At 41.6% G+C, this 26,615-nt stretch overlaps 1 protein-coding gene across 1 annotated transcript in view; it reads right to left on the bottom strand.

Moving 5' to 3' along the window:
* Positions 1-25,946, bottom strand: part of cntn2 (contactin 2) — a 48,291-nt gene extending 22,345 nt beyond the window's left edge. Inside the window, exons 1-14 of the mRNA XM_089010084.1 lie at positions 25,766-25,946; positions 20,465-20,597; positions 17,821-17,962; positions 17,572-17,747; positions 15,626-15,721; positions 13,234-13,446; positions 12,384-12,486; positions 9,389-9,570; positions 9,165-9,301; positions 8,431-8,560; positions 7,910-8,060; positions 5,516-5,643; positions 3,290-3,465; positions 604-724 (exon numbers count right to left, since the gene is read on the bottom strand). Coding sequence (XP_088866210.1) covers positions 604-724; positions 3,290-3,465; positions 5,516-5,643; positions 7,910-8,060; positions 8,431-8,560; positions 9,165-9,301; positions 9,389-9,570; positions 12,384-12,486; positions 13,234-13,446; positions 15,626-15,721; positions 17,572-17,747; positions 17,821-17,962; positions 20,465-20,579 — 1,870 coding nt within the window. The 5' untranslated portion in view covers positions 20,580-20,597; positions 25,766-25,946. The remainder of the gene's footprint in view (positions 1-603; positions 725-3,289; positions 3,466-5,515; positions 5,644-7,909; positions 8,061-8,430; positions 8,561-9,164; positions 9,302-9,388; positions 9,571-12,383; positions 12,487-13,233; positions 13,447-15,625; positions 15,722-17,571; positions 17,748-17,820; positions 17,963-20,464; positions 20,598-25,765) is intronic.
* Positions 25,947-26,615: the final 669 nt, after the last annotated feature.

The raw sequence follows: 26,615 nt of genomic DNA, 5'->3' as shown, positions 1-26,615 counted from the left end.
CCGGTCCGGCCTCCCTGTGTGGAGTTTGCATGTTCTCCCCGGACCCGCGTGGGTTTTCTCCGGGTCCTCCGGTTTCCTCCCACACTCCAAAAACATGCATGGCAGGCAGATTGACAACTCCAAATTGTCCCTAGGTGTGAGTGTGAGAGTGACTGTTGTACGTCTTTGTGTGCCCTGCGATCGGCTGGCAACCAATTCAGGGTGTCCCCCGCCTCGTGCCCGAAGACAGCACCCCCCGCGACCCTAATGAGGAATAAGCGGTACGGAAAATGGATGGATGGATGGATGGACAATTTCAACAATTTCAAAACATTTTCAACATCTGGCCGATCGCTCCAAAAGAGGCTGAAAACCCCAAAATCCAGTGGCGTGATTGTAATTGGACGTTGGAATGAAAAGTGAAATGCATCTTAATAATAATAATAATAATAATAATAATAATAATAATAATAATAATACTAATACTACTAATACTACTACTACTACTACTACTCCTACTACTACTACTACTACTACTACTACTACTACTACTACTAGTACTAATAATAATAATAATAATAATAATAATAATAATAATAATAATAATAATAATAATAATCTTACCTCGTACCACCAGTTTAGCCGTCACTGAGGCGCTGTCGACCACCGTTTGAGCTGTGCACGTATAAGTGCCTGCCTGACTCAGCTGAGCGTTCACAATCAGCAGATCTCCAGTGGTTTCCTTCTACAATGGTGCAAGCACAAAAAAATACAATACAGTGAGACCTCAACTTACGAACACCTTATATTACGAACTTTTCATCTTACGAATGTCAATTTTATAAAAATTAAACCTTATAATAAGCACTACAGTAAAGTCTCGTTATATCGATATCGGTTATATCGATAGTCCCGCTTATTACGATACTATTTCTATGCACGCAAGGAGAAAATTACATGCGCGCAGGGTCGGATATATCGATAGTCCCGGTTATATTGATATTTTTCGGACTCCCGAGAATATCGATATAACGAGACTTTACTGTAATTGATTGTGCTAACCTCTCTCAATACACTATGCCTGACACATTTGAATATTTTTCTAATAAATTATCTGATCAAATACTCTATCGGTTAATCAAATAATCGTTTAAAATGTTAATTACAAATGATTTGTTTTACGTTTAGTGTTTATTAACCAATTGTTTATTTTGTATTGTTTAGTGATAAACAACAATTAATCAATATCACATGAAAGCTATTGATGTTGTCCTCACGACACTTTCTGAAAAAAAAATGGGTTACGGGTTTGGTCATTGCTTGTGAAAATAAAGGCAGGTGACATATGTCTTCTTGTGCCGGTCCCAAGCCCTGATAAATACAGAGGGTTGTGTCAGGAAGTGCATCCGACGTAAAAGCTTGGCCAAAACAAACATGCGGATCAAACCTCTCAAGATAGAGGACACTGATTTGCTGTGGCGACCCCTTGAAGGGAAAAGCCGAAAGGAAAAGAAGAAGTTTGTAAATTTCATACTTCAAGATTCAAGACATAAAATACCGTATTTTCCACTCTATAAGACGCATCTAAAAACATTCACTTTTGTCCAAAGTTGCCTGCACCGTATCATCCGATTCGCCTTATAGTATGTGGAATTACAATGTGTTGATTTTCCCCATTGAGTTGTTTCCCAGTAGGTCTTTGCATATCATGTAGCACCATCTGGTGGATGCATCACGAAAGTGCAGTCACTACGGTGAAACTCCCCCATAATAATGATAATGATAATGATAATGATAATGATAATGATAATAAATGTCATTTATAAGTGCCTTTCAAAATTCTCAAGGTCACTTTCTAGGTGGCTAGCTATCTAGCTGGCTTTGTGTTGGCTATCTATTAGCTATTTACTAGCTGGTTAGCGATCTATTACTTATCTATATATTAGCTAACTGGCTATCAATTAGATATCTAGCTATCTATCCAGCTGGCTAGCTATCTGGTAGCTATCTGTAAGCTAGCTAGCTGGTTAGATGCATATCTATTAGCTATCTGGCTGGCTATCTATTAGCTATCTATCCGGCTGGATGGCTAACTATTAGCTATATATTAGCTAGCTAGCTACTCAGTGTATTAGCTAACTGATTATCTAGCTAGCTATTAGCTATATAACTAACTAGGTGGCTAGCTATCGAGCTAGCTATCTGTTGGCTATCCATTAGCTATCCACTAGCCGGTTAGCCAGCTTTCTATCTATTTACTTCCGGGTTGAGTGCCGATAGCAAATTTGATGTCAGATGTAAGTGTTCTCTTTATTTATATTCCAATTGGGAATAATAATAATAATAATAATAATAATAAGAAGAAGAAGAAGAAGAAGAAGAAGAAGAAGAAGAAGAAGAAGAAGAAGAAGAAGAAGAAGAAGAAGAAGAAGAAGAATACATATCATTTATAAGCGCCTTTCAAAGCTCTCAAGGTCACTTTTCAGTCACAGGATAAGTTTTTCTGTGGGTGAGCAGCGATCCGGAAGTAACTCATATAGATAGAAAGCTAGCTACCTAGCAGACAGTCAATAGATAGCCAATAGATAACCAGACAGACAGCCAGATAGCTAAAAGATAGCAAATAGCAGCAGCAGCCACAGGCGCCAGCGTTCACTCAACCCAGAAGTAACTCCAATAGATAGAAGGCTAGATCGCTAGCTAGCTAATAGAGCTAATAGATAGCCAGTCAACTGGATAGCTATATGTATAGTTAACAGATAGCTAGCGAGCCAGCTAATAGAACTAATAGATAGCCAGCCAACTGGATAGCTATATGTATAGTTAATAGCTAGCTAGCTAGCCAGCAGCAGCCACGCGCAACAGCGTTCACGCAACCCAGAAAAGATAGAAAGCTAGCTAGCCATCTAGCTAATAGAGCTAATAGATAGCCAGCCAACTGGATAGCTATATGTATAGTTAATAGCTAGCTAGCTAGCCAGCAGCAGCCACGCGCAACAGCGTTCACGCAACCCAGAAAAGATAGAAAGCTAGCTAGCCATCTAGCTAATAGAGCTAATAGATAGCCAGCCAACTGGATAGCTATATGTATAGTTAACAGATAGCTAGCTAGCTAATACAGCTAAAAGATAGCCAGTCAACTGGATAGCTATATGTATAGTTAATAGATAGCTAGCTAGCTAGCTAGCCAACGAGCATAAGTATGAGTAAACACTTATTTGACACTTCGTATAGCCAGTGGGGAAAGAAAAAAAGGGAAAGAAATGATGATATTTATGATCACTACAAATCTGAGCATTGACTCACTCACCCCTTCGAGTCGTTGGTATGGACCCGTGGAGTCCTCCAGGTCCAGAAGAGCCCCATTGAGCGCCCAGGTGAAGGTCAGGTCCATGGTGGGATCATGAGAAGCGTGGCACTGCAGTGTCACATTCTCACCTTGGTTGATGTCGGCGTTGGAAGGAGCCAAGGTGATTTTGGTAGCATCTGTGAGGTTTTCAACATATTATTATCATCATAATAATAGATTTCTTTTCTAAGCGCAGCCACACGCACCAGCGTTCACTCAACCCGGAATAACTCAAATTGATCGAAAGATAGATAGCTAACCATCTATTAGCAATCTGACCAGACAGCTGGCTAGCTAGTAACTATCTATTAGCCAGGCAGCTAGCTTTCTATTTATTTGAATAGCTAATAGATAGCCAACTATCCAGGCAGATAGCTAATAGCTAGCTAGCTAGATATCTGACTGTTTTGTGTGGATTTGTACATACAGGTAAAAAAGACCCACAACATAATAAATACAGTAAAGTCTCGTTATATTGATATCGGATATATCGATAGTCCCGGTTATATCGATACTATTTCTATGCACGCACGGAGAAAATTACATCCAAACAGTGTCGGATATATCGATAGTTCCGGTTATATCGATATTTTTTTGGACTCCCTTGAATATCGATATAACGAGACTTTACTGTATCAGCAATCAATAATATATAGCTAATAACTATATAGCTAGCCAGATAGCTAAAAGCTAGTCAGCTAGATAGCTGCAGAGGAAATACCCATCAAATATTTGCTGTTGTAATTTACACCGACGATGAGACCACTTTTCTGTATTACGTACACCAAAGCAAATATTAATGAATGAATTCTTATCTCATCCACTGCCATTCCCAATTTTTTGGGGAATTGAAAAGCACGACGTAGAGTGCCATTCCCGAATTTGTTCCGATTTTGTTTTTTTTTATCTTCCACAAGGGGGCAGCATTTGCCTTTTGTGCAGCCGCCCCCATTTCAAGTTCAGATTTGAGTGACAATGACAAAAACCCTGGCACTAGAGACACATTTTTCCCAAATTTGTTACGGTTTTGGTTTTTCTTGCTGGGGTGCCGTTAAAGCGATGGTCAGACCTCTGGCAATGTTTTTTCCCTTCCACAAGGCGGCAGTATTTGCCTTTTGTACAGCCGCCCCCATTTCATGTTCAGATTTGAGTGACAATGACAAAAACCCTGGCACTATAGTTGACACATTTTTCTCAAATTTGTTCCAGTTTTGATTTTTCTTGCTAGGGTGCCGATGAAGCGCTGGTCAGACCTCTGGCAATGTTTTTTCCCTCCACAAGGCGGCAGTATTTGCCTTTTCTACAGCCGCCCCAATATTAAGCTCAGATTCGAGTGACAATGACAAAAACCCTGGCACTGGAGTGGAGACATTTTTGCATATTGTTTTGTCATTGTCACTCAAATTTCAGGACCCACAGAATGGTGAGTTTTAGAAACCTTAGCGTAAGAAACCTTAGACTCTCCTCTTTCATCAGAAAAAAAGGAGTTAATTCCTAAATGATATGGGGTCTGGAGTTATATGAGCTTGAAATTAGGGTGTCTGTCCAAATTACAATGCAATAGCTTATATAGCGCATTAACAACAGCTAAAGCTGGAACAAAGCGCTGACATGGAAAAAGGGGACATGCTGCCCCCTTGCGGAAAAGAAAAAAACAAACACTGCCAGAGGTCTGATCAGCGCTTTATCGTAACCCAAGCATGAAAAAAAAATGGGGGAATGGGGCTCTACGTCATATTTTCAATTCCCGAATCAATTGTGAATGAGTTCAAAAAAGACATCTTGTTTGTGTTTATTTATTATTTATATATTGATGTATTTATTAGTTTATTTAGTTATTATTATTTATCTATTTATTTATTACATGTTTATTTATTTATTATATACTATTTACATATGTACGTGTTTATGTATTTAGTTTTTTTTAACTTTATGTTACTTATGGTTGAGTCAACCCTGGCCCGTTGGCTGCCGCTGCTCACCCGCAAAAAAATATCCTGTGACTGTAAAGTGTCCTTTAGAGTTTTGAAAGGCGCTTATAAATGAAATGTATTATTTTTATTAATAAGAATCAGAATCAGAAAATCTTTATTCGTCTCATAATGGGGAAATTTGCAAAATTATTATTATTATTATTATTATTACTATTTCCAAAGTGTAAATTCTGTGAGTGCGTGTAAACGATACCTCTGACAGAGAGATGCCCTGTGCTGTTAGCTTTGCCCAAGTAATTCTCCGCAAAGCAAGTGTATTTCCCTTCATCTGCTCTGCTAATGTTCGTGATCCACAAGATTCCATCAGGGGTCACCGTCACCCTGGCCAGAAATTGCACACAAAGTCAATTCGGGTTACAACCATCACGTCAACCACAGTGGACATATAGTGATACCTTGGCTTACAAACTAAATTGGTTCCCAGATAGTGTGTGTAAGGTTGAAAAGTGTGCATTCCAAACATTAATTTCCAAGAGGAAACAATAAAAATGAGAATAACCTGTTCCCAGGTCCCCATAAAACATCATTTTCTACTTTCTAATTTTCGAAGCCTAAAAGGACAACAGACGTCACTTTTTTGTTTCTTAACTGACATCAGAAAAACATTTTGTAGCATCTAAAATACCCAAAACACACAGTATGATATTTGTATTTAAATGCAAAACACCAATAAAAATGACTTAAAGTGTCCAAAATCTGCAAAAAATTGAGCTGCGAATTGGGCATTTTTAGAAAGTCCCGCCCCCAGTTTGTGACGTCATGCCAAGACGTCTTGCATTGCTGGAGAATCAAAACAAAAGCTTCAGATTCGGAGAATATGCTTTCTTGTTACACATCCAGTTAAGAATATGATTGAAATAGTTCTGAAGAGGAAAGCATACATGTTTGCAATCGATTAAAGAAGGTTTTCTGGGTCGTTTTAATGGCTCAAGATTGACGTGTGGTGTCACAGAAAATGCAGAAGATGGCGGCAGAGCTCCGTGTAAAGAATGAATCAGCCCGTTTCCACAGGCTGATAAATTCCATCCATGGAGCTTGGACACCCGCTTCTGGCGGCTTTTGGGTGCAACACAAGGTTTTCAGACCAAACAATACAGCAAAATACATTGACGTGATGGAAGGACTGCTACAATGTGTCTTTTTTTCGGTGTGGGGCGTTCTTTTAGTGACGTCACGTACAGACTCGTCACCAACTCAAAAACAAGACTTCCTGAATATTCAGCGCGAGTCTTAAAACGTAAAATATAGCGATATGCGGTGGAATCTTTTTAAAATACGCTCAGTAGAAGTCATTTGAAACCATTTTACAAATTATTGACACAACTTGTCCGGAGACGTCGGTTGTCCTTTAAAACTACACAAAAATATACATTCTTTTATGTATAATAAATGTGCTATTGTATTATAATTAAAGAAATAAACTGTACTATATAATAATAAAGTCGTTTTATTCACCTTTGTGATGGTCGTTGATGGCTTGATGGATTGGAGTGGACGCTTTCATCAGCATGAAACACTTGATGAGAAACGTAGCTTTCTTCTTCCACCATCTTGAGGAATGATTCATTGTAAGCTTTGCCAGCTTTATCGTCAGAACTGGCTGCCTCACCATGACGAAAGACACTATGAGTCCCTGTACGATGCTTAAAGTTCTCGAACCATCCGTGGCGAGACTTGAAATCATCAATGGATGAAGAACTTCCAGGTTGCCTCTTGACGATATCCGAGTGAAGTTGCCGTGCTTTCTCTGCGATAATTTTACCTAGTTCCTCATCAATTGTGTTCTGTTTAGCTGGCTTGAGAGCTTTTTGCATCAAGTGTCTCGAGGAGCTCTGGGTTGTACATCAAGGAAGTTGTGATATTGCAACAACAGATGCAGGCAGACACACTACAAACTGCATTAATAGCTGATTCCCTTGCTTGTCCTTTCTCTTCAAATTGTACAGATGGCTTGTGCGGGTTATTTGCGGAGCCTGATTGATGGGATATTTTACCCTTGCAGTCTACACTCTGCCTTTGAACTATCAATAAAGTTGAAACGAGTCCAAATTTCACTGTGTTTTCTATCCATTTTCATCCATGTCGTCTACCTATCTATTTACTATGTGCAGCTCTGTGTTTCTGTAAACACCCCCCTGCTGTGTGTGTCCCCTCCCTGCTCTACCACGGATCTTGGCCAATTATGTGCGGCTTTAACCGAAGACTGGGGCCGGGGAATAGAAGGGAAAAAAAAACAGCTGCCATTTCAGGAGCTCCAAGAACCGGCTTGTTCGCGAATGACACATCACTCATTGTGGCGCTCCGTGTGTTTCCCGAAAAACTGCCAAAACTATATTCTCGCGAATTTAACGTTTAGAAGGCGAAATGTTTGTTAGCTAAAGCGTTCGCAAGCCGAGGTATCACTGATTATGATAGATAACAACACAGTATCTGAATTATGATGGAGAAGAATGTCTTCTTGAGACACAGTCAAGCGAAAATATCAGGCTATGTGTTTGTTTTTCTCACATTCCACATAACAATAACCGCCATTTTATTTTCAAAGATCCATATCAAAACCCAAAAATTATTTTTTTTGGGGTGTTACCTGCTACTGTTGGTGAGCAACTCGGTCCCGCGACTCCAGAACAGGCTTGGTTTGGGGGCCGCTCTTGGGCGACATTCAATCATCACTTGTCCTCCTCTGGCGGCAGGGATCAGTTTCCTCACAGGGTTCAATCGGAAGTCCGGAGCCTGGACTGGATCAGGAAGAACGTGCAGAACAAACATAGATTTCGGCAAACTTTAGAGAAAGAGGGGGGCGATGCGTTGATTATTCAAATTCATAAGACACAGGTAACATCCGACTTATGACCAGCTCGACTTACGACCATGACCTCCAGACCCTATTTTTTAACATTTTAACTCTACGCCTGGCACAGCAACGGTAGGACAATTTTGGCCAGGCAGCCAGCATCTCACTCTCGCACAGCAATCGACCGTGTGATGGCACCGAGTCTCTATTCAACATTTTGAATATATTTCAACTTACGACCATTTTGATTTACGACCGATTGGTCGGAACGGAACTTGGTCGTAAGTCGGATGTGACCTGTACTTTGTTGTTACCTTGAACTCGAAGCTCAGCAGTGGAATAGATGGTTCCGTGCTTATTCTCAGCGACACACTGGTACATCCCAGAATCCTCCAGGGCTAAATTGCTGATTTTGAGGCGAGCTGCATTTACTTCTACTCTATCCTGGAGAACGCGCACAGTCGTGGACGAAAAGACACAAGAGTCAAGAGATCGTATCTTGTCAAATTAAGATAAGATAAGATAAGATAAGATAAGATAAGAAAAAATAAGATAGGATAAGATAAGATAAGATAAGATAAGATAAGATAAGATAAGATAAGATAAGATAAGATAAGATAAGATACGATAAGATAAGATACGATGAGATATTAGTCTCACATTCGAGAAATTCCCAATTCAGCAAAGTTATGAAAGGAAGAGGAAAGGAAAAAGAAGTAGAAGAACAAAATACAGGCGCTGCTGTAAAGGCAGCCACTCTCAAAGTTAAAATAGTATGACACAATCCAAAAGACAGACGCTCATTCAATCTCCTTCATTCAAAGTCCTTTTCTGCACCCTCTTTGTTGTATGAAGCAGTTCTAGAGGTTCAAAGTGTCCTTTTCACCAGTGGATCATGGAAGTCATGCTGAAAATGTGCACATTTCGATTTTATATTGCATTCTGTTTTTCTGTGTCAACTTTCACTCCCAGCCCCTTCATTTTTGCTGCTTTAGATTGTCAATGTCTACTTTTTTTTTTTTTTTTTTTTAATGTGTGGTACTTGTACCTGCGTAGTGATCGGCTGTCCATTGCGCAGCCAGCGAATAGAAGGCCGCGGTTTACCAGCGGCCACGCAACTCCAGTGCAGTTCAGAACTGATCTCCACTTCGGAGTCGCTCATCACCTGCAACCAGTCTGGCTGAGCTGAAACATCAATCATAAGAACTGTATGGAAATGCCATATTGAAAAAAGTGGTCATGTGACGTCAATAAAGGCGAAGAAATAAATACCTTGCACACTGATGCGGCCCTGGTACGAGACAACTCCCTCGGAATTGTGGGCTTCACACTCGTAAAGGCCCTCGTCATCAAAGGAAAGATCTGGTAGGATGAGAGTCGGACCTGCGACACTCGAACCGGCTTTGGACGGCATCAGTCCGTCCACCTTTTTCCATCTCAGTTTTGGGACTGGACTATGAGAGGACACATAGAACGAAAAACTGTCATCCTCAGGGAGGAGATCTGGCCTTGGGTGCAATTGAGGACTTGGTAAACTCCTTCAAAGGAAGAGTTCATTGGCCAGGTTACAAATCGATCAGTTCATGGAAAGACAACCCATTAAAATGCTTATGATCTGTTGGTTTATGGATGTTGGTGCTTGGGACGTCCAGGGGTGTGGTATTCAAATTAGGAAGATTATTATTATTATTGTATTAAGTTCATCCTGTCTACTTGATATCTAATTTAAAACAGATTCCTATCTTACAGACAGTGTACTGTCGGTGTCCAAATACCTGACATGTTTCGGCGTCGACTTCCGCCTTTGGACACTCTGACGAAGGCGGAAGTCGATATAAATAATAATAATAATAATAATAATAATTATTATTATTATTATTATTATTATTATTATTATTATTGACTTGAGGCATCGATGTATAAATAATAGCTGGCTATTATCTATTTGCTATACATTTGCTATCTATTAGCTAGCTACCTAGCTGGCTATCTATTTGCTATCCATTTGCTATTTATTTGCTATCGAGCTAGCTACCTAGCTGGCTATCTATTTTCTATTAGCTAGCTACCTAGCTGGCTATCGATTTGCCATCCATTTGATATCTATTAGCTATCTGGCTAGCTAGCTAGCTATGGAGCTGGCTATCTATTACTTATATGGCTATCTAGTTAGTTAGCTAACTGTCTAGCTGGCTATCTATTAGCTATCTGTTAGCTAGCTCGCTAGCTTTCTACCTATTTGAGTTACTTTTGGGTTGAGTGAACGCTGTCGCGTGTGGCTGCCACTGCTCACCCGCAGAAATCCTGTAACTGTGAAGTGACTTTGAGAGTTTTGAAAGGCGATTAGAAATGTATTATTATTATTTATTATTATTATTATTATTATTATTATTATTATTATTATTATTTCGTCTGTGTAAGCTCTCAGTCGTACAGAAGTGGTCCATCGATGAGAAGGTTTCTTCAGCCGTCATCTGTACAAAAGTGAAGGTTTCGGACGTTTCGCCTCCTATCCAAGAGGCTTCGTCAGCGAACTAAAATCTGACTGGTCGTATCGGCCCTATTTATATATCCCTAATGTCCAGACATGGTGGCGCCGGACACAGCTATGATAGGTCCCTACTCTCAGGTTGGGGGGGCAGAGGACCCCTCCCTGTGGCCCCACTGATTGTTCCTGACGGCTGAAGAAACCTTCTCATCGATATTATTATTATTATTATTATTATTTCATGGAAAGACAACCCATTAAACTGTCTGCATTCTGTTGGTTTATGTATGTTGGTTTTTGGGACGTCTAGGGGCGTGGCATTTAAATGAAGAATACAGTGAGACCTCAACTTACGAACTTAATTGGTTCCCAAACAGAGTTTGTAAGGTGAAAAGTGTGTATCTCAAAAAAAAATTCCCAGAAGAAACCATCAAAATGGGAATAATCCGTTCCCGGGTTTCCATAAAATATACTTTTCAACTAAATAAGCCTTAAAACTACACACAACATACCTTATTCTATGTATAATAAATGTGCTATTGTATTGTAATGAAAGAAATACACTGCATTGTATCATAAAGTCACTTTATTTACATTTGTGATGGTCATTTACGGCTTGAAGGAATGGCGTTGGAGGTTGAAGGTCAAAGGGAATTGCTGTTTCGAAAGAGAGGCGCATTACATGACGAATGTAATTAAAGAAATAAACTGTGCTGTAAAATACAGTTTTATTTAACTTTTTGATGGTCGTTGATGGCTTATGGAAGGAGAGTCACCTTCCATAAGGACTGTTGGTAACTTAACCTCTGGTGCTGTTCGGTCGTGTGCTTCCTCCGTGGTGGGTGTGTATTATGAAAATAGTGCTTATTATAAGGTTTAATTTTCATAAATTTGACGTTTGTAAGTTGAGGTGTTTGTAAGTTGAGGTCTCACTGTACTATGTTTGACTAAAGTGATAGAGAATAGACAGAATATAAGTTATCATTTAAATCATATTTAAATGTTTCAAGGTTAGTTAGCCGCCGAACATAAAGCCCACAATGGAAATGCATAAAATATGGAGTCAATCTGAGGTGGACAGACACAGCCTGTTAACCTGTCATCTTCATGTAGGAGATCTGACCTTGGACTGATTTAGTACTTGGTCAAATCCTACACAGGACATAAATTAGGACTAGGTAAACTCCTTCACAGGAAGAGCTCATTGGCCAGTTTACAAATCGATCAGTTCATGGAAACACGACCCATTAAATGACTACGTTCTGTTGGTTTATGGATGTTGGTGCTTGGGACATCAAGTGGTGTAGTATTCAAATCAAGAAGACTATGTTTGACTAATATGTCACTTCAATTTGCATATTCTCTAAAAATTAGCTTGACAGAGGGCTGCAGAGATTGGGCGTTGGTTATAAGAATGAGAATAAGAATAAGAATAAGAATAAGAATAAGAATAAGAATAAGAATAAGAATAAGAATAAGAATAAGAATAAGAATAAGAATAAGAATAAGAATACATTTCGTTTATAAGCGCCTTTCAAAACTCTCAAGGACACTTTACATTCACAGGATTTTTTTTCGCAGGTGAGCAGCGGCAGCCACATGCGCCAGCGTTCATTCAACCCCGAATAATAATGCGGTCAGGAGAAGTCATTTGAAGTCATTTTACAAATTATGGACGCAACTTGTCCGTGGGTGTCGGTTGTCCTTTAATCTGTAGTCAAGACAATGAAAACAAAATGGCATTTCAATTGAAGAGCCCCGATTTGGGGAAAAACTCACTTTCCATAGGCGAAGCACTCTAACTGGGCGGTGTGTCCGGCGAGGGCGTAGGTCTCCGCTGGGAAGCGGACCTTGATGCTCGGCGCGGTCTTCTTCGGATTGGCTACAATCAAAACAGGAAGTTTATCGATGAAAAGGTTTCTTCAGCCGTCATCTGTACTTCTTTGAAGGTGTCATAAAACAGCAAAATACTTCACTAAACCGATATGGTGATGTGAGGTTCAATTTGGATCGTTCGTACAACAGCATATATATATATATATATATATATATATACAGTAAAGTCTCGTTATATCGATATCGGATATATCGATAGTCCCGGTTATATCGATACTATTTCTATGCACGCACGGAAAAAATTACATGCAAACAGGGTCGGATATATCGATAGTCTCAGTTATATCGATATTTTTTCGGACTCCCTTGAATATCGATATAACGAGACTTTACTGTATATATATATATATATATATATATATATATATATATATATATATATATATACATAACAGTCACTCTCACACTCACAGCTAGGGACAATTTGGAGTGGTCAATCTGCCTGCCATGCATGTTTTTGGAGTGTGGGAGGAAACTGGAGGACCCGGAGAAAACCCACGCGGGTCCGGAGAGAACATGCAAACTCCACACAGGGAGGCCGGACCGGGCCGCGAACCGGCGACCTCTGCACTGTGAAGCCGGTGTGCTAACCACTCGACTACCGGGCCGCCCATTATATATATATATATATATATATATATACACACATACACACGGCTGAAGGCTGAAGAAAGCTTTTCATTGATGGACCACTTCATGTCTTATTGTCAATCTTGGTGGCTTGCTGTCTTACCTGCGGGCAGGACGGTGAGTTGGTTGGCTTTGCTAAAGGTACTTTTCGTACTGATCTCCATGTTGATGGTGGTGAAGCAGAAGTAGTTTCCGGTGTCGTTGGGCTCCGCTTTGGCAAGGTAGAGGTTACCCGTTACCTGGGATACAAACCAGCGGCCGTCCTCGTTCTTGATGAAGTTGGGAAACTCGTTGAGAAGCCAGCGGTAGGAGAGAGCTGCAAAGCGGGGGGGGAGTCTTGTTTAATATATCTCTTGTATCGATTATTACAATTTATTTGCTTTCGGTGCCCATCACATCCAGCTGGCTGTCGATTTCTTGTTACACATCCAGTTATGAATAGATTCAAATACAGTAAAGTCTCGTTATATCGATATTCAAGGGAGTCCGAAAAAATATCGATATAACCGGGACAAATTTTCTCCGTGCGTGCATAGAAATAGTATCGATATAACCGGGACTATCGATATATCCGATATCGATATAACGAGACTTTACTGTAGTTATGAAGAGGAAAGCATACATGTTTGCAATGGATTAAAGAATTTATTCCATGCCATTTTGAGGCAACATAGGGTGAAACGGATCACCAGAAAAGAGGCATTAAATGGCGACCTCCTGTGGCCACCTCCGTTTCCACAGGCTGATAAATTCCTCATATGGAGCTTGGACACCCTCTTCTGGCGTCCTTTGGGTGCAACACAAGGTTTTCAGACCAAACAGTACAGCAAAATACATTGACGTGATAGAAGGACTGGTACAATGTGTCTTTTTTCGGTGTGGGGCGTTCCTATAGTGACGTCACGTACGGACTCGTCACCAACTCAAAAACAAGACTTCCTGACTATCAGCGCGAGTCTTAAAACGTAAAAAATAGCTATATGCTCTATATATATATATATATATATATATATATATATATACATACACAGTAAAGTCTCGTTATATCGATATCCAAGGGAGTCCGAAAAAATATCGATATAACCGGGACTATCGATATATCTGATCCTGCGCCGAACTGCATTAAACAAAAGCCGCCAAAAGAGGGCAGCCAAGCGCCATATAAGAAACGGAGCTGGCCATTAGCTCCGTTTTTTTTTTGGGTGAGAGATGTTCCCCCAATGTTGCCTCAAAATGGCACATATAATTCTTTAATGATTGTAAACATGTATGCTTTAATCTTCAGAACTGCAGTGTATTTGAAACATATTCATAACTGGATGTGTAACAAGAAAGCATATTATCCGAATCTGAAGCCATTGTTTGGATTCACAAGCAATGCAAGACGTATTGGCGTGAAGTCATTTTTATTTGCATTTGAATAAAAAGTGACATCGGCTGTCCTTTAATACACAGTATGGAATGTTAATAATTTTCAAAATCATCGCGCTTCAGCAGACAAAACAAGAAACATTGTTGCAAAAAACGATTGCATTCATATACAGTACAGTGGGCATGTACATAACACAACAGGGAAACTGCAACGCTTACATCTTACTGTATTATGTATACAATTTAAAAAAGTCATCAATCTTCTTCTGCTTCCCATTTTTACCTTTTAACACAAACACTTCAATCTCGTCTGCTACACACGAGCTAGCGTCTGAAAATGAAAATGGCTCTGCTCCACGGGTGCTGGGCACGTAACCAAGTCACCTGACCAAATCGACCAATGGCGTGACTGATGGCGTGACACGTGACAAAGTCACACGGCCAAGTCGATCAATAGCGCGACCGATGGTGGCTCATGTGACCAAGTCGACCAATGGCGCGACCGATGGCGGCTCACGTAACAAGACACGTGACCAAGTTGACCAATGGCGCGACGGATATATCGATATAAACAACAAAAATGGCCGGCGGGGGATGAAAAGGAGCACCGTAATAACCGGATTATCTTAATAACCGGTATCGTACTAAATGGTACTAATTATACATAAAAAGACTAGAAATGTGCAAGGGAAATGAAAATAGTATCGTAATAAGCGGTACTATCGATATAACCGATATCGATATAACAAGACTTTACTGTATATATATATATAGCTCAGTAAAAGTCATTTGAAGCCATTTTACAAATTATGGACACAACTTGTCCGGAGACGTCAGTTGTCCTTTAAAGACATTGAGGAAAAGGTTTCTTCAGCCGTCATCTGTACTTTTTTGAAGGTCTTGGACATTTCGCTCCTCATCCGAAAAGCTTTGCCAGCAAAGTAAAATTTTGCTGGTAACTCTGGCCCTATATCCCTAATGGACAGAGGTGGCTGTGCCGGACCCTTGCTCTGATAGGTTGGGTTAGGGGAGCAGTGGACCACGCCCCAAAGCCAATCTGATGACCTCTATTGTTCTATCCCTGGATTTGGTTTCTGTTCTATCCCCGATTTCGCCTGGTTTACCTGGGTAATGTGGAGGTGCCTGACATGCCAGGAATGTACCGATGCCTTCGTAAGCTGTCTGAGGACTCCTGCTGTCAGGAGGGAAGTCATGAAGGTCTGAAGAAAAGAACAAGAAAATCATCACACACAAAATGAAAATGCGCAATATAGAGGAACCACCTGACAAAATCACCAACTTTTCACAATGTTAAAACTACATTTCAATGACATAACATCCCTAACATTGTTAGTGATACCTCAGCTTACGAACACTTTAGCTTGCGAAATTTTCGCCTGACGAACATTAAATTCGCGTGAGTATAATCTTGGCATACAAACTAGTTTTCGGCAAACGAACCAAACCACATGGAGCGCCACGGTGGCTGGCAGACTAGTTTTCATCACCCTTTTCTTTCTTTGAGTGCTGACGTGGTTTGTTATCAAGTGGAGTACTTTTTCTATTATGGGAAAAAGACCCCACCACAGGCTAGTGTTAAACCGAACAGGACACAAAAGAAAATGATGTTCGAGCAGAAGAAGGAGATCATCGAAAAACGCCAACGAGGTGTGCGTTTGTGTGACTTAGCGTCCCAGTACCAGTGTGCTAAGTCGACCATTGCTACGCTAAGGGTATTCCTGTGTTGTCTAAGGCAGTAGAAGAAGTTGAAAAACTTCTGTTGATTTGGACGAAAAGCAACTAGCAGGGGACAGTGTGAGTAAGGGTATTATTGCCGAGAAAGCACGGCAACTTCACTCGGATGTTACGACGCGTGCAAAGAGGCAGGACTCGAGCGACGGGATCTTGGCGATAGCGAAGGACCCGAAATACACGGCGTGACAGGCTTGGATGGAGCAAGAGTCTTTACTGGAACATGCATCAAAAAATAACAAACAGGGAAGAGTGGAGGAAGATAACGAAATGACAGCAGACCTGGCAACACGGAAGTGGAAACGGCAAAGTCCAAAAATACTCCGACGGAGACGGTAGTGAGCGACAGGCAGATATAGGCAGAAGGCACAATCAGTGAGTGATGATTGGAGTGGCGAAGGAGGTGACAGGAGGGGCGGGGCGCGCCCAGGATGGCAACGAGATGTGACATCGGATATCGAGAGGCAACCTGGAAGTTTGTCATCCATTGACAACGACCATCACAAAGGTAAATAAAACGACTAGATTATACAGCACCGTTTATTTCTTTCATTGCAATACATACATTGCACATTTATTATACATAAAATAAGGTATATTTTGTGTAGTTTTAAGGGTTATTGAGTAGAAAAAGATGTTTTGTGGGGACCTGGGAACGGATTATTCTCATTTTAATGCTTTCTTATGTGAAATACATGTTTGGAAAATGACCTTTCACCTTACACACACTTTCTGGGAACCAATAAAGTTGGTAAGCTGATGTATCACTGTACATAATAATAATAATAATAATAATAATAATAATAATAATAATAATAATAATAATAATAATAATAATAATAATAATACATATCATTTTTAAGTGCCTTTCAAAACTCTCAAGGTCACGTAACAGTCACTGTTAGATGTTTTTCTGCGGGTGAGCAGCAGCAGCCACACGAGCCAGCCTTCGCTCAACTCAGAAGTAACTCAAAGAGATAAAAAGCTAGCTAGCTAGCTAATACATAGCTAATAGATAGCTAACCAGACAACTAGCTAGAATGCCAGACAGCTAATGGATAGCTAGCGAGATAGCCACCCTCAATGACTACAGGAACAGCAAATGCGGAGCGATATCCCAATAAACCCCATGCGTATATTCTTTATCCTCAGGCCAAAAGGGTGAATAAAGTCACTTTTTTTTTTTTGGGGGGGGGGGGGTTACAACTGAACTTTCAGAGAAATTTCACAATGTGTGTGAACATTCACATCAAGACAACTGAACAAGAAGCACTGCCATTTATTTTGGTGAGCTTTGAGAACTGTAACTTTGACTTACAACCAAATTTTAGATGAGCTGCCCTGCTGATGATCGTTCCACAGCGGTTGATGGCAAGGCACTGATAAGAACCCGAGTCTCGACCGGATTCGGGTCTACTGATCACCAAGTTGCCAGCGACCAGAGTATAACGGAGGTCCAAACCCAGCGGGACTTCAGTACCGTTCACCAACCACCTGCATGGCAAAAACAAAAGATCGATCATTAGCAAGACAATCGTGTCGACGAGCCCAGAGGGGTCTGACCCACCTGTAGGAAGAAGCTGGACTCGCCCTGGCCTGACAGCTGAGAACCACCTTGCCTTCACTTAGACCTTCGGGGTAAATTAAACTGCTTGGTTGCTCCTCAAAGACTGGTCCGCTATCGTGACCAGCAACGCACACATCGCCACCTGCAAAAACACACACACACACACACACACACACACACACACACACACACACACACACACACACACACACACACACACACACACACACACACGCACGCACACACACACACACACACACACACGCACACACACGCACACACACACACACACATGTTAAAGGACAACTGACACCTGGGGACAGGTTGTGTCCATAATTTGTAAAATTACTTCAAATGACTTCTACTGAGCGCATTTCATAAAGATTCCAGCGCATATAGCTATATTTTACCTTTTAAAGGACAACCGACACCATTTTTTTTGTTTCCTCACTGACATCAGAAAATCGTTTTATAGCATCTAAAATACCCAAAACACGCAGGCTGATATTTTTAGTCAAATGCAAAACACCAATAAAAATGACTTAAAATGTGCTAAAACTGCAACAAATTGAGCTGCGAATTGGGGATTTTCAGAAAGTCCCACCCCCAGTTCGTGACATCACGCCAAGATGTCTTGCCTTGCTCGAGAATCAAAACAATGCTTCAAATTCGGAGAAGATGCTTTCTTGTTACTCATTCAGTTATGAATATCATTTAAATAGTTCTGAAGAGGAAAGCATACATGTTTGCAATCGATTAAAGGAGTCCTCCCATATCAATTCGACCCGTCAATGGCATCTGGAGTGAAATGTAGTCTCCCAGAAAATGCAGAAGATGGCGCCAAATGGAGTTGGAAATGGGCTGATTTTTCTGCTGGGAATTTGTGTCAGCGAATATTAAATAGTTGTCTTGGTGCAACACACAACGATTCACCATCGCGTTATTTATGTGTTTTCCTTCTAATTTCGCCATCAACACGGATCAACACAAAGTTTTCAGACCAAACAAAGTACCGCAAAATGCATTGTGTGTCGCTTTCTCGGTCAGGGGCGGTCCAAACGTGACGTCACATGGGGATCGTCATCAACTCGAAAACAAGACTTCCTGAATATTCAGCGCAAGTCTTAAAACGTAAACTATAGCTATATGCTGTGGAATCTTTGTCAAATACGCTCAGTAGGAGTCATTTGAAGTGATTTTACAAATTATGGACACAACTTGTCCAGGGGCGTCGGTTGTCCTTTAAGACTCGGGCTTTAAGACTCGGGCCTTTAAGACTTCGAGTTGATGACCGTCACGTCAGGAACGCCTGTGACCGAGAAAGCGACACACAATGCATTTTGGGCACTTTTTTCGTCTGAAAACACCGTGTTGATGGCGAAATTAGAAGGAAAACGACATCAATAACGTGATGGTGAATCGTTGTGAGTCGCAGCCAATTGCGCTAACACGCATAAAGAAGGTGAAAGTTGACACAAATTCCCAGTGGCCAAATCAGCCCATTTCCAACAGAGCTCGTGAGCCATCTTGTGCATTTTCTGGGCCTACATTGGAGTCCAGACGGCTCGAATTGATATGGAAGGACTTCTTTAATCGATTGCTTTCCTCTTCAGAACTATTTGAATCATATTCATCAGCATCTTCTCCGAATCTGAACTCTCTGAAGCTATTGTTTTGATTCTAGAGCAAGGCAAGACGTCCTGGCATGACATCACCAACAAGGGGGCGGGTCTTTCTGTATCTCCCCAGTTACATGCTCATTTTGTGGCAGTTTTGGGACACTTTAAGTCATTTTGATTGGTGTTTTGCATTTGACTAAAATATCAGCCTGCGTGTTTTGGGTATTTTAGATGCTATAAAATGTGTTTCTGATTATGTCGGTTAGGAAACAAAAAAATGGTGTCGGTTGTCCTTTAAGGCGTATAAGAATTAGGCCTATAATCAGTGTTTGAAATAGCATCTGCCCGGTGGCCCGGGGCATACAACTTTTACGTCGGGCGTACAACTTTCAAAACGTCTCGGCCCGGTTGGCTGACAACTTCTTCAAGAAAAAAAAAAAGATTTTTTTCAAATCAAACGTTTGTTTCATTCAATCAAGCAAAAAGTACACACAAACCGCCATGTGGACTCATCTTTCTTATCGGCTTTCAAAACTCTGAAGTACACTTTTCAGTAAATGTGTGGTCTGAAGCACGAAACAGGCTTCTGATTGGCTGCCGGTGCCGACTATGCAAATAATAATTAGCATACTCAAAACTGAAAAGTGTATTTCAGAGTTTTGAAAGCCGCTGAGAAAGAGGAGACCACGTGGCTTCGAGCAGACCATGCAACACAAACATTGCGTTGTGCACCATGATGACAAACGACAACTGGAGCAAAATCTTCAGCAAGGGATATTTACCATAAATTAAACATGAGTGCATTTGTTGTAGGTACTTCCTTAATTTAAAAAAATCCTTTATACTTCGCACCAATGTTTTTTTTTTGTTGCTCTTATTGTGTTTCAAGTTGTGAAAAATGGGGCAGGCAAGTTTCTGGGCGGGAAGGCAACTTTTCAGAGTTGTCTGCCGGGGTGTCCGCTAACTTTTTTCAGACACTGCTATAATGGTGAAAAGGGTGTGTGAAAATGGTGGAATGAACTTGCCAAAAGCTTTGAATGGAAATAAGCTGAGGACCACAAGGGTCAAAAAAGGCTCCATCATCTTGATCCACTTCATAAAGAGATTAGCGGCCGAGGAAGTCTTCTGATAGTATCTCATCGATGGGACTCATTTAACCTAAAAAGAGGAGAAAAATATAAGTTGACTGCAATAAATTCACTTTCTTTCAGTGCATTTATTGCAGACATGGTTGGTTATCAAGTGGAGTACTTTTGCTATTATGGGACAGAAAAAGACCCCCCCCACACACACACAGGTTAGTGTTAAACCAAGGAGTGTCATGATCTGGTTGACGACCAACGGGTGGCGCTGTCGGCCCCGCCTGCTGCCTCGCAGGTGCTGGTTGATCCCAATCAGTGACATTCAAAAGTTTGAGAATATAATTTTTGTCAAATATGACACTTCAAGATCACATCTAATTAAAAAAGAGTCCATGTGTTTATAACAACATTTTTGTGTTGTCAACTTGAAGTACTGTTTGGTTGTTGTTTTTACTAACTGTAATAACATTAATCATTGGAGTCTGTCAAAAAATGGCCAGGCTGATATGAGATCGTACAGGGGTGTCAAACTCATTTCACATGGTGGGCCACATATGGCCTCGGTAGATGTCAAGTGGGCCAGACCATTAAAATGATACCATACATGCTATAAATAACCAAAATATAATGTATTTCATTAATTTTGGTGTAAAGAAGCACAAGAACAACTGGAAAATGATGACATTTAATGAACATTCCTTTTACACAACATTTCGTTTCATGAACAAATGTGGAATTTACTTCTATCATTCATATATATGCATTGAAACTGTTCCCAATGATTCTACGATGGCACAAAACTTTAACAATAAATTGGTATCGAAAAATATAGTAATGCACTTTAAGATGAAATGAGATTTATAAAGAAAGGAATTTTAACAATGTTTTGGACACTCGAGTGAAGAGAGGGGCGGAGCTGTCAACTGATCACCACTTGGTGGTGAGTAGGCTCCGTTGGTGGGGGAAGATGCCAGTCCGACCTGGAAGACCCAAACGTGTTGTGAGGGTTTGTTGGGAACGTCTGGCAGAATCCCCTGTCAGAAGGAGTTTCAACTCCCACCTCCGGCAGAACTATACACATGTCCCGGGGGAGGTGGGGGACATTGAGTCCGAATGGACCATGTTCCGTACCTCCCTTGCTGAGGCGGCAAATCAGAGTTGCGGCCGTAAGGTGGTTGGTGCCTGTCGTGGAGGCAATCCCCGTACTCGCTGGTGGACACCAGTAGTAAGGGATGCCGTAAAGCTGAAGAAGGAGTCCTACCGGGCTTATATAGCCTGTGGGACTCCTGAGACAGCTGACACGTATCGACTAGCCAAGCGGAATGCAGCCTCGGTGGTCGCCGAGGCAAAAACACGGGCATGGGAAGAGTTCGGTGAGGCCATGGAAGCCGACTTCCGGACCGCTTCGAGGAAATTCTGGTCCACCATCCGGCGTCTCAGGAGGGGAAAGCAGTGCACCACTAACACTGTGTACAGTGAGGGTGGGGCGCTGCTGACTTCGACTCGGGACGTCGTGAACCGGTGGGCAGAGTACTTCGAAGACCTCCTCAACTCCACCAACACGCCTTCCTTGGAGGAAGCAGTGTCTGGGGACTCCGAGGTGGGCCCTCCGATCCTTGTGACTGAAGTCACCGAGGTGGTTAAAAAGCTCCTCGGTGGCAAGGCCCCGGGGGTGGATGAGATCCGACCGGAGTTCCTAAAGGCTCTGGATGTTGTGGGGCTGTCCTGGCTGACACGCCTCTGCAACATTGCGTGGTCATCGGGGAGAGTGCCTCTGGATTGGCAGACCGGGGTGGTGGTCCCCCTTTTTAAAAAGGGGGACCGGAGGGTGTGTTCCAACTACAGAGGGATCACACTCCTCAGCCTCCCTGGAAAGGTCTATTCAGGGGTCCTACAGGGGCGGGTCCGTCGGAAAGTCGAGCCTCAGATTGAGGAGGAACAGTGTGGTTTTCGTCCCAGCCGCGGAACAGTGGACCAGCTCTACACCCTTAGCAGGGTCCTCGAGGGCGCATGGGAATTCGCCCAACCACTCTACATGTGTTTTGTAGACTTGGAGAAAGCGTTTGACCGTGTCCCTCATGGAGTTCTGTGGAGGGTACTTCGGGAGTATGGGGTACAGGAGCGGCTGATACGGGCCGTTCGGTCCCTATATGACCGATGTCAGAGTCTGGTTCGCATTGCCGGATCCGCCAAAGCTGCCCTTTGTCACCGATTCTGTTCATAACCTTTATGGACAGGATTTCTAGGCGCAGCCGAAGCGTTGAAGGTTTCCGTTTTGGTGGCCTCAGTATAGCATCTCTGCTTTTTGCAGATGATGTGGTACTGTTGGGGCCTTCAAGTGGAGCTCTCCAACTCTCGCTTGAGCGTTTCGCAGCCGAATGTGAAGCGGCTGGGATGAGAATCAGCACCTCCAAATCTGAGACAATGGTTCTCAGTCGGAAAAGGGTGGAGTGCCCTCTCCGGGTCGGGGAGGAGATTTTGCCTCAAGTGGAGGAGTTTAAGTATCTGGGTGTCTTGTTCACGAGTGAGGGTGAAAGGGAGCGAGAGGTCGACAGGCGGATCGGTGCGGCGTCTGCCGTGATGCGGATTTTGTACCGATCTGTCGTGGTGAAGAAGGAGCTGAGCCAAAAAGCAAAGCTCTCAATCTACCGGTCGATCTACGTCCCAACCCTCATCTATGGTCATGAGCTATGGGTTGTGTCCGAAAGAACGAGATCCCGGATGCAAGCGGACGAAATGAGCTTTCTCCGTCGGGTGTCCGAGCTCTCCCTTAGAGATAAGCTGAGAAGCTCGGTCATCCGGGAGGGGCTCAAAGTCGAGCCGCTTCTCCTCCACATCGAGAGGAGTCAGATGAGGTGGCTCGGGCATCTGATTAGGATGCCCCCGGGACGTCTCCCTGGTGAGGTGTTCCGAGCATGCCCCACTGGCAGGATACCCCGGGGACGACCCAGAACACGCTGGAGAGACTATGTCTCCCACCTGGCATGGGAACGCCTCGGGATCCGCCAGGACGAGCTGGAAGAAGTGGCTGGGGAGAGGGAAGTCTGGGCTTCCCTACTGAAGCTGCTGCCCCCGCAACCCGACCCCGGATAAGCGGCAGAAGATGGATGGATGGATGGATGGAATTTTAAACCATTGTTTTTGTTTCTGATATTTGGCATCTTTTGGCCTGTACAAGTGCATCAACAGCAGGTGTCATGTCCTGACTATAGCTGATACTTTCAGATGTCATTTAAGTGCTTGTTAATGAGCTTTGAACATATTTTTGTTTTATTGATATTCATTACTGAGAACATTTGTTCACAAAGGTAGGTTGTTCCAAACATGCACAAAACTGTGGCAGCCAGCGCTGTTAATTTAGGGTAGTAGATACTGTGAAAATTTGCCAGACCTGTGGAGGCAAATTTGCCCTTCAAATCTGCATCACATTGCAAATCAGTTATTTCTAGCTGGATTTTGACCGGTAGATCAGAAGCTTTAACTGTGAAAGGTGAGCGGAAAAGTCACAATGCTGTCTCAAGTTCATCAAATACCTGAAAATGTTTCTCAAACTCCCACATTAATCCTGCAATCTTGTCTTTGTACCGCTTCACGTCCGCATCAGGTCGGGGCACACACACATTGAAAATTTTACACTCCTTATCAACTTTTCTCGGTTTGGATAATGACATTTTGGCTAATGAGGGTGTTGAAACAACGGTTGAGAAAAAAGACCGTGGTGTAAAAAAACACGTCTGTTTTCTACTACGTTGATCAAAACAGCACCACTCTGCCCCCTGGTGGACAATCCTTGAAATGCACCTCATTAAAAATATGAATTCCATGTCGTCTGTGCATTTTTTCCACTTTTAAATTTATCCTGCGGGCCTGATCAAACATCCTGGGGGGCCGGTTCCGGCGCGCGGGCCGTATGTTTGACACCACTGAGATAGTATGACCCTCAAAATGGATGATATAGTATTTCAAGAATAATAAGTGACCTGCTGAAAACTGACTTCAAGCGGGAGATAATTAGTTTCCAAACGTGGTTGGGCGTAAATGACCTTGGTTCAATGATCTGCCAAATAGTTCTCGACCAGACCAGATTTCCTAGAAATTAACGACAAATGTAGGTACGCTACAGTGAGCTATATTCCATCACGATTGTTTCTATCCAGTGAAGCGAGCCCACTCTGTACTCGCAGTCGTAAATCATTGCATTTTTGTGAAGTATGTCATGGTTTTTGGTGGGATTTATCAAGCTATGCAGTTTATGATGACGTATTACACATTCCCGTCCATGCTGGTTCCTGAAATTTCCCAATACGAGGTGAAACGGGGAAAAAATGGATTAAAGTTTACGCTCTTTTTGCTAACACTACAGTTTATAAAGGTGAGTAAGTTGTATTTTTATTACTCATAGAAGTGGTAGAATATATATATATATATATATATATATCTCCATAAGTTTCAGGCAAAAAGAAGCATCAGCATCTATATTTCTAGAGCTCGCAATTTTCTTTCCTAGTATTCAGTGACAGCCATTTTTGATTTCTGACGAAAATCTGCCTGCATTCGATCGTTGATATTTGCTCATTTATATTTTGAATCTTTTCTTCTGTTTTCTGTTCTTGTTTAGAATTTCAAACCCTTTCCAACGGTACCTTACACGTTAGGATCTGCCAAAAATAAAGAAAGTTATGATAGTTTAAACTGTAATAAAGAACTCAGTCATAGATTTTCCAATTAAAACAATTTCTAACTGTGTAATTAATTACAGGCAGAAAATCCCCTCATATTTCGAACATTAAAAAATGCCATTATTTCCGTATTATTTGTCATAGAACAATAATCTATACATCATTTAAAAGCTATTTAAACGCACTTTAATATGGTATTAGAATGTTGTCACATCCCGAACAAATGATTCCAGTACGTACAATGAATCAACCCCATCATTCACGTTTCCTCACTTGCCGACATTCCATTTCTCTGATCTGCATGTGTATTTTAGTGTGTTTTTTTTAAGTTTGAAACGGCGTTCAGGTCCACCCATTGGACCCTAAATGCGTTTTTTTACTGAATAAAAAAAATCGATGGTGTGATGCTTCTGCCCGAGTTGTGACGCTACTGCGTCAAATTGAGCACATTTTAGATGCTCCAAAAACAAAGCCTGCACACCTTCAACTGATGCAAAATGTGAGCTTGGGACGTTATAAATAAGACCAAGGCGTACGCACGGAGGCATGGCGTTTATTTACCTACCTTGTACCCCACGGATTTTTCCCAATGGCTGCAGCAGCAACAGCAGCCCCGCGACGAGCAATCAAAAATCTTATTTTAGATGAATCCAATTTTATGACCGTCCAATTCTGTGTGTTGCAAATGGTGCTGCCGCTTCGCACCCCCACCGTTGACTTTTCTTGGCATCCCTCCTTTCTTTCCATCACCGTCTGGTCGATTTTGGCACAGATCAAGCTAACGTCGATCAAAAAGAGGGCACTTCCTGTGTTTTTTTTTTACAAATTAAAAGCAATTTCGATTTGTTATTTTCGAAATGCTTTATTTGTTGCTCAAACATGAATTGGAATGCAGATAATTACAAAATGAAACGTATAGACGAGTTCAGTGTAAGAAATTAACAAGTATTTTTTTGTAATTAGCCAAGATAGCTAGCATGTTATCTATCTAGCTATCTATTAGCTAGCTTGTTAGCTTTCTATCTATTTGAGTTACATCCGGTTTGAGTGACGCCAGCTAGCTAACTTGTTATCTAGCTAGCTAGCTAATAAAAAAATACAAATAATAATAATAATAATAATAATAATAATAATAATAATAATAATAATAACAGTGACGTGCAGTCAGGGGAGGCAGGTGAGCACCTGCCTCACCTGTCATCATGGAAACCTGTCATGGAAATATCAAATGAAAATATAAATTAAACAGTTATATGTATTTAGTGATTTGTCCATTTAACTTCACCGTTTTTTGATTTTTTTCAAAATCGCTGAATTTTCACATTTACCGTTCAAATACTAAGTAGAGACGAGCGGTGAGGCAGCAGCCGGCTGAGCCTCAACATGGATTGCGCAATCACTATGCTAACTGTGCT

Source organism: Hippocampus bargibanti, linkage group LG12 (assembly GCF_051943395.1).
Source record: "Hippocampus bargibanti isolate YZ-2025 linkage group LG12, ASM5194339v1, whole genome shotgun sequence".
Classification (NCBI taxonomy): domain Eukaryota; kingdom Metazoa; phylum Chordata; class Actinopteri; order Syngnathiformes; family Syngnathidae; genus Hippocampus; species Hippocampus bargibanti.
Note: the sequence above shows the minus strand (reverse complement) of the source record. Positions and strands in the feature narration are given on the sequence as shown.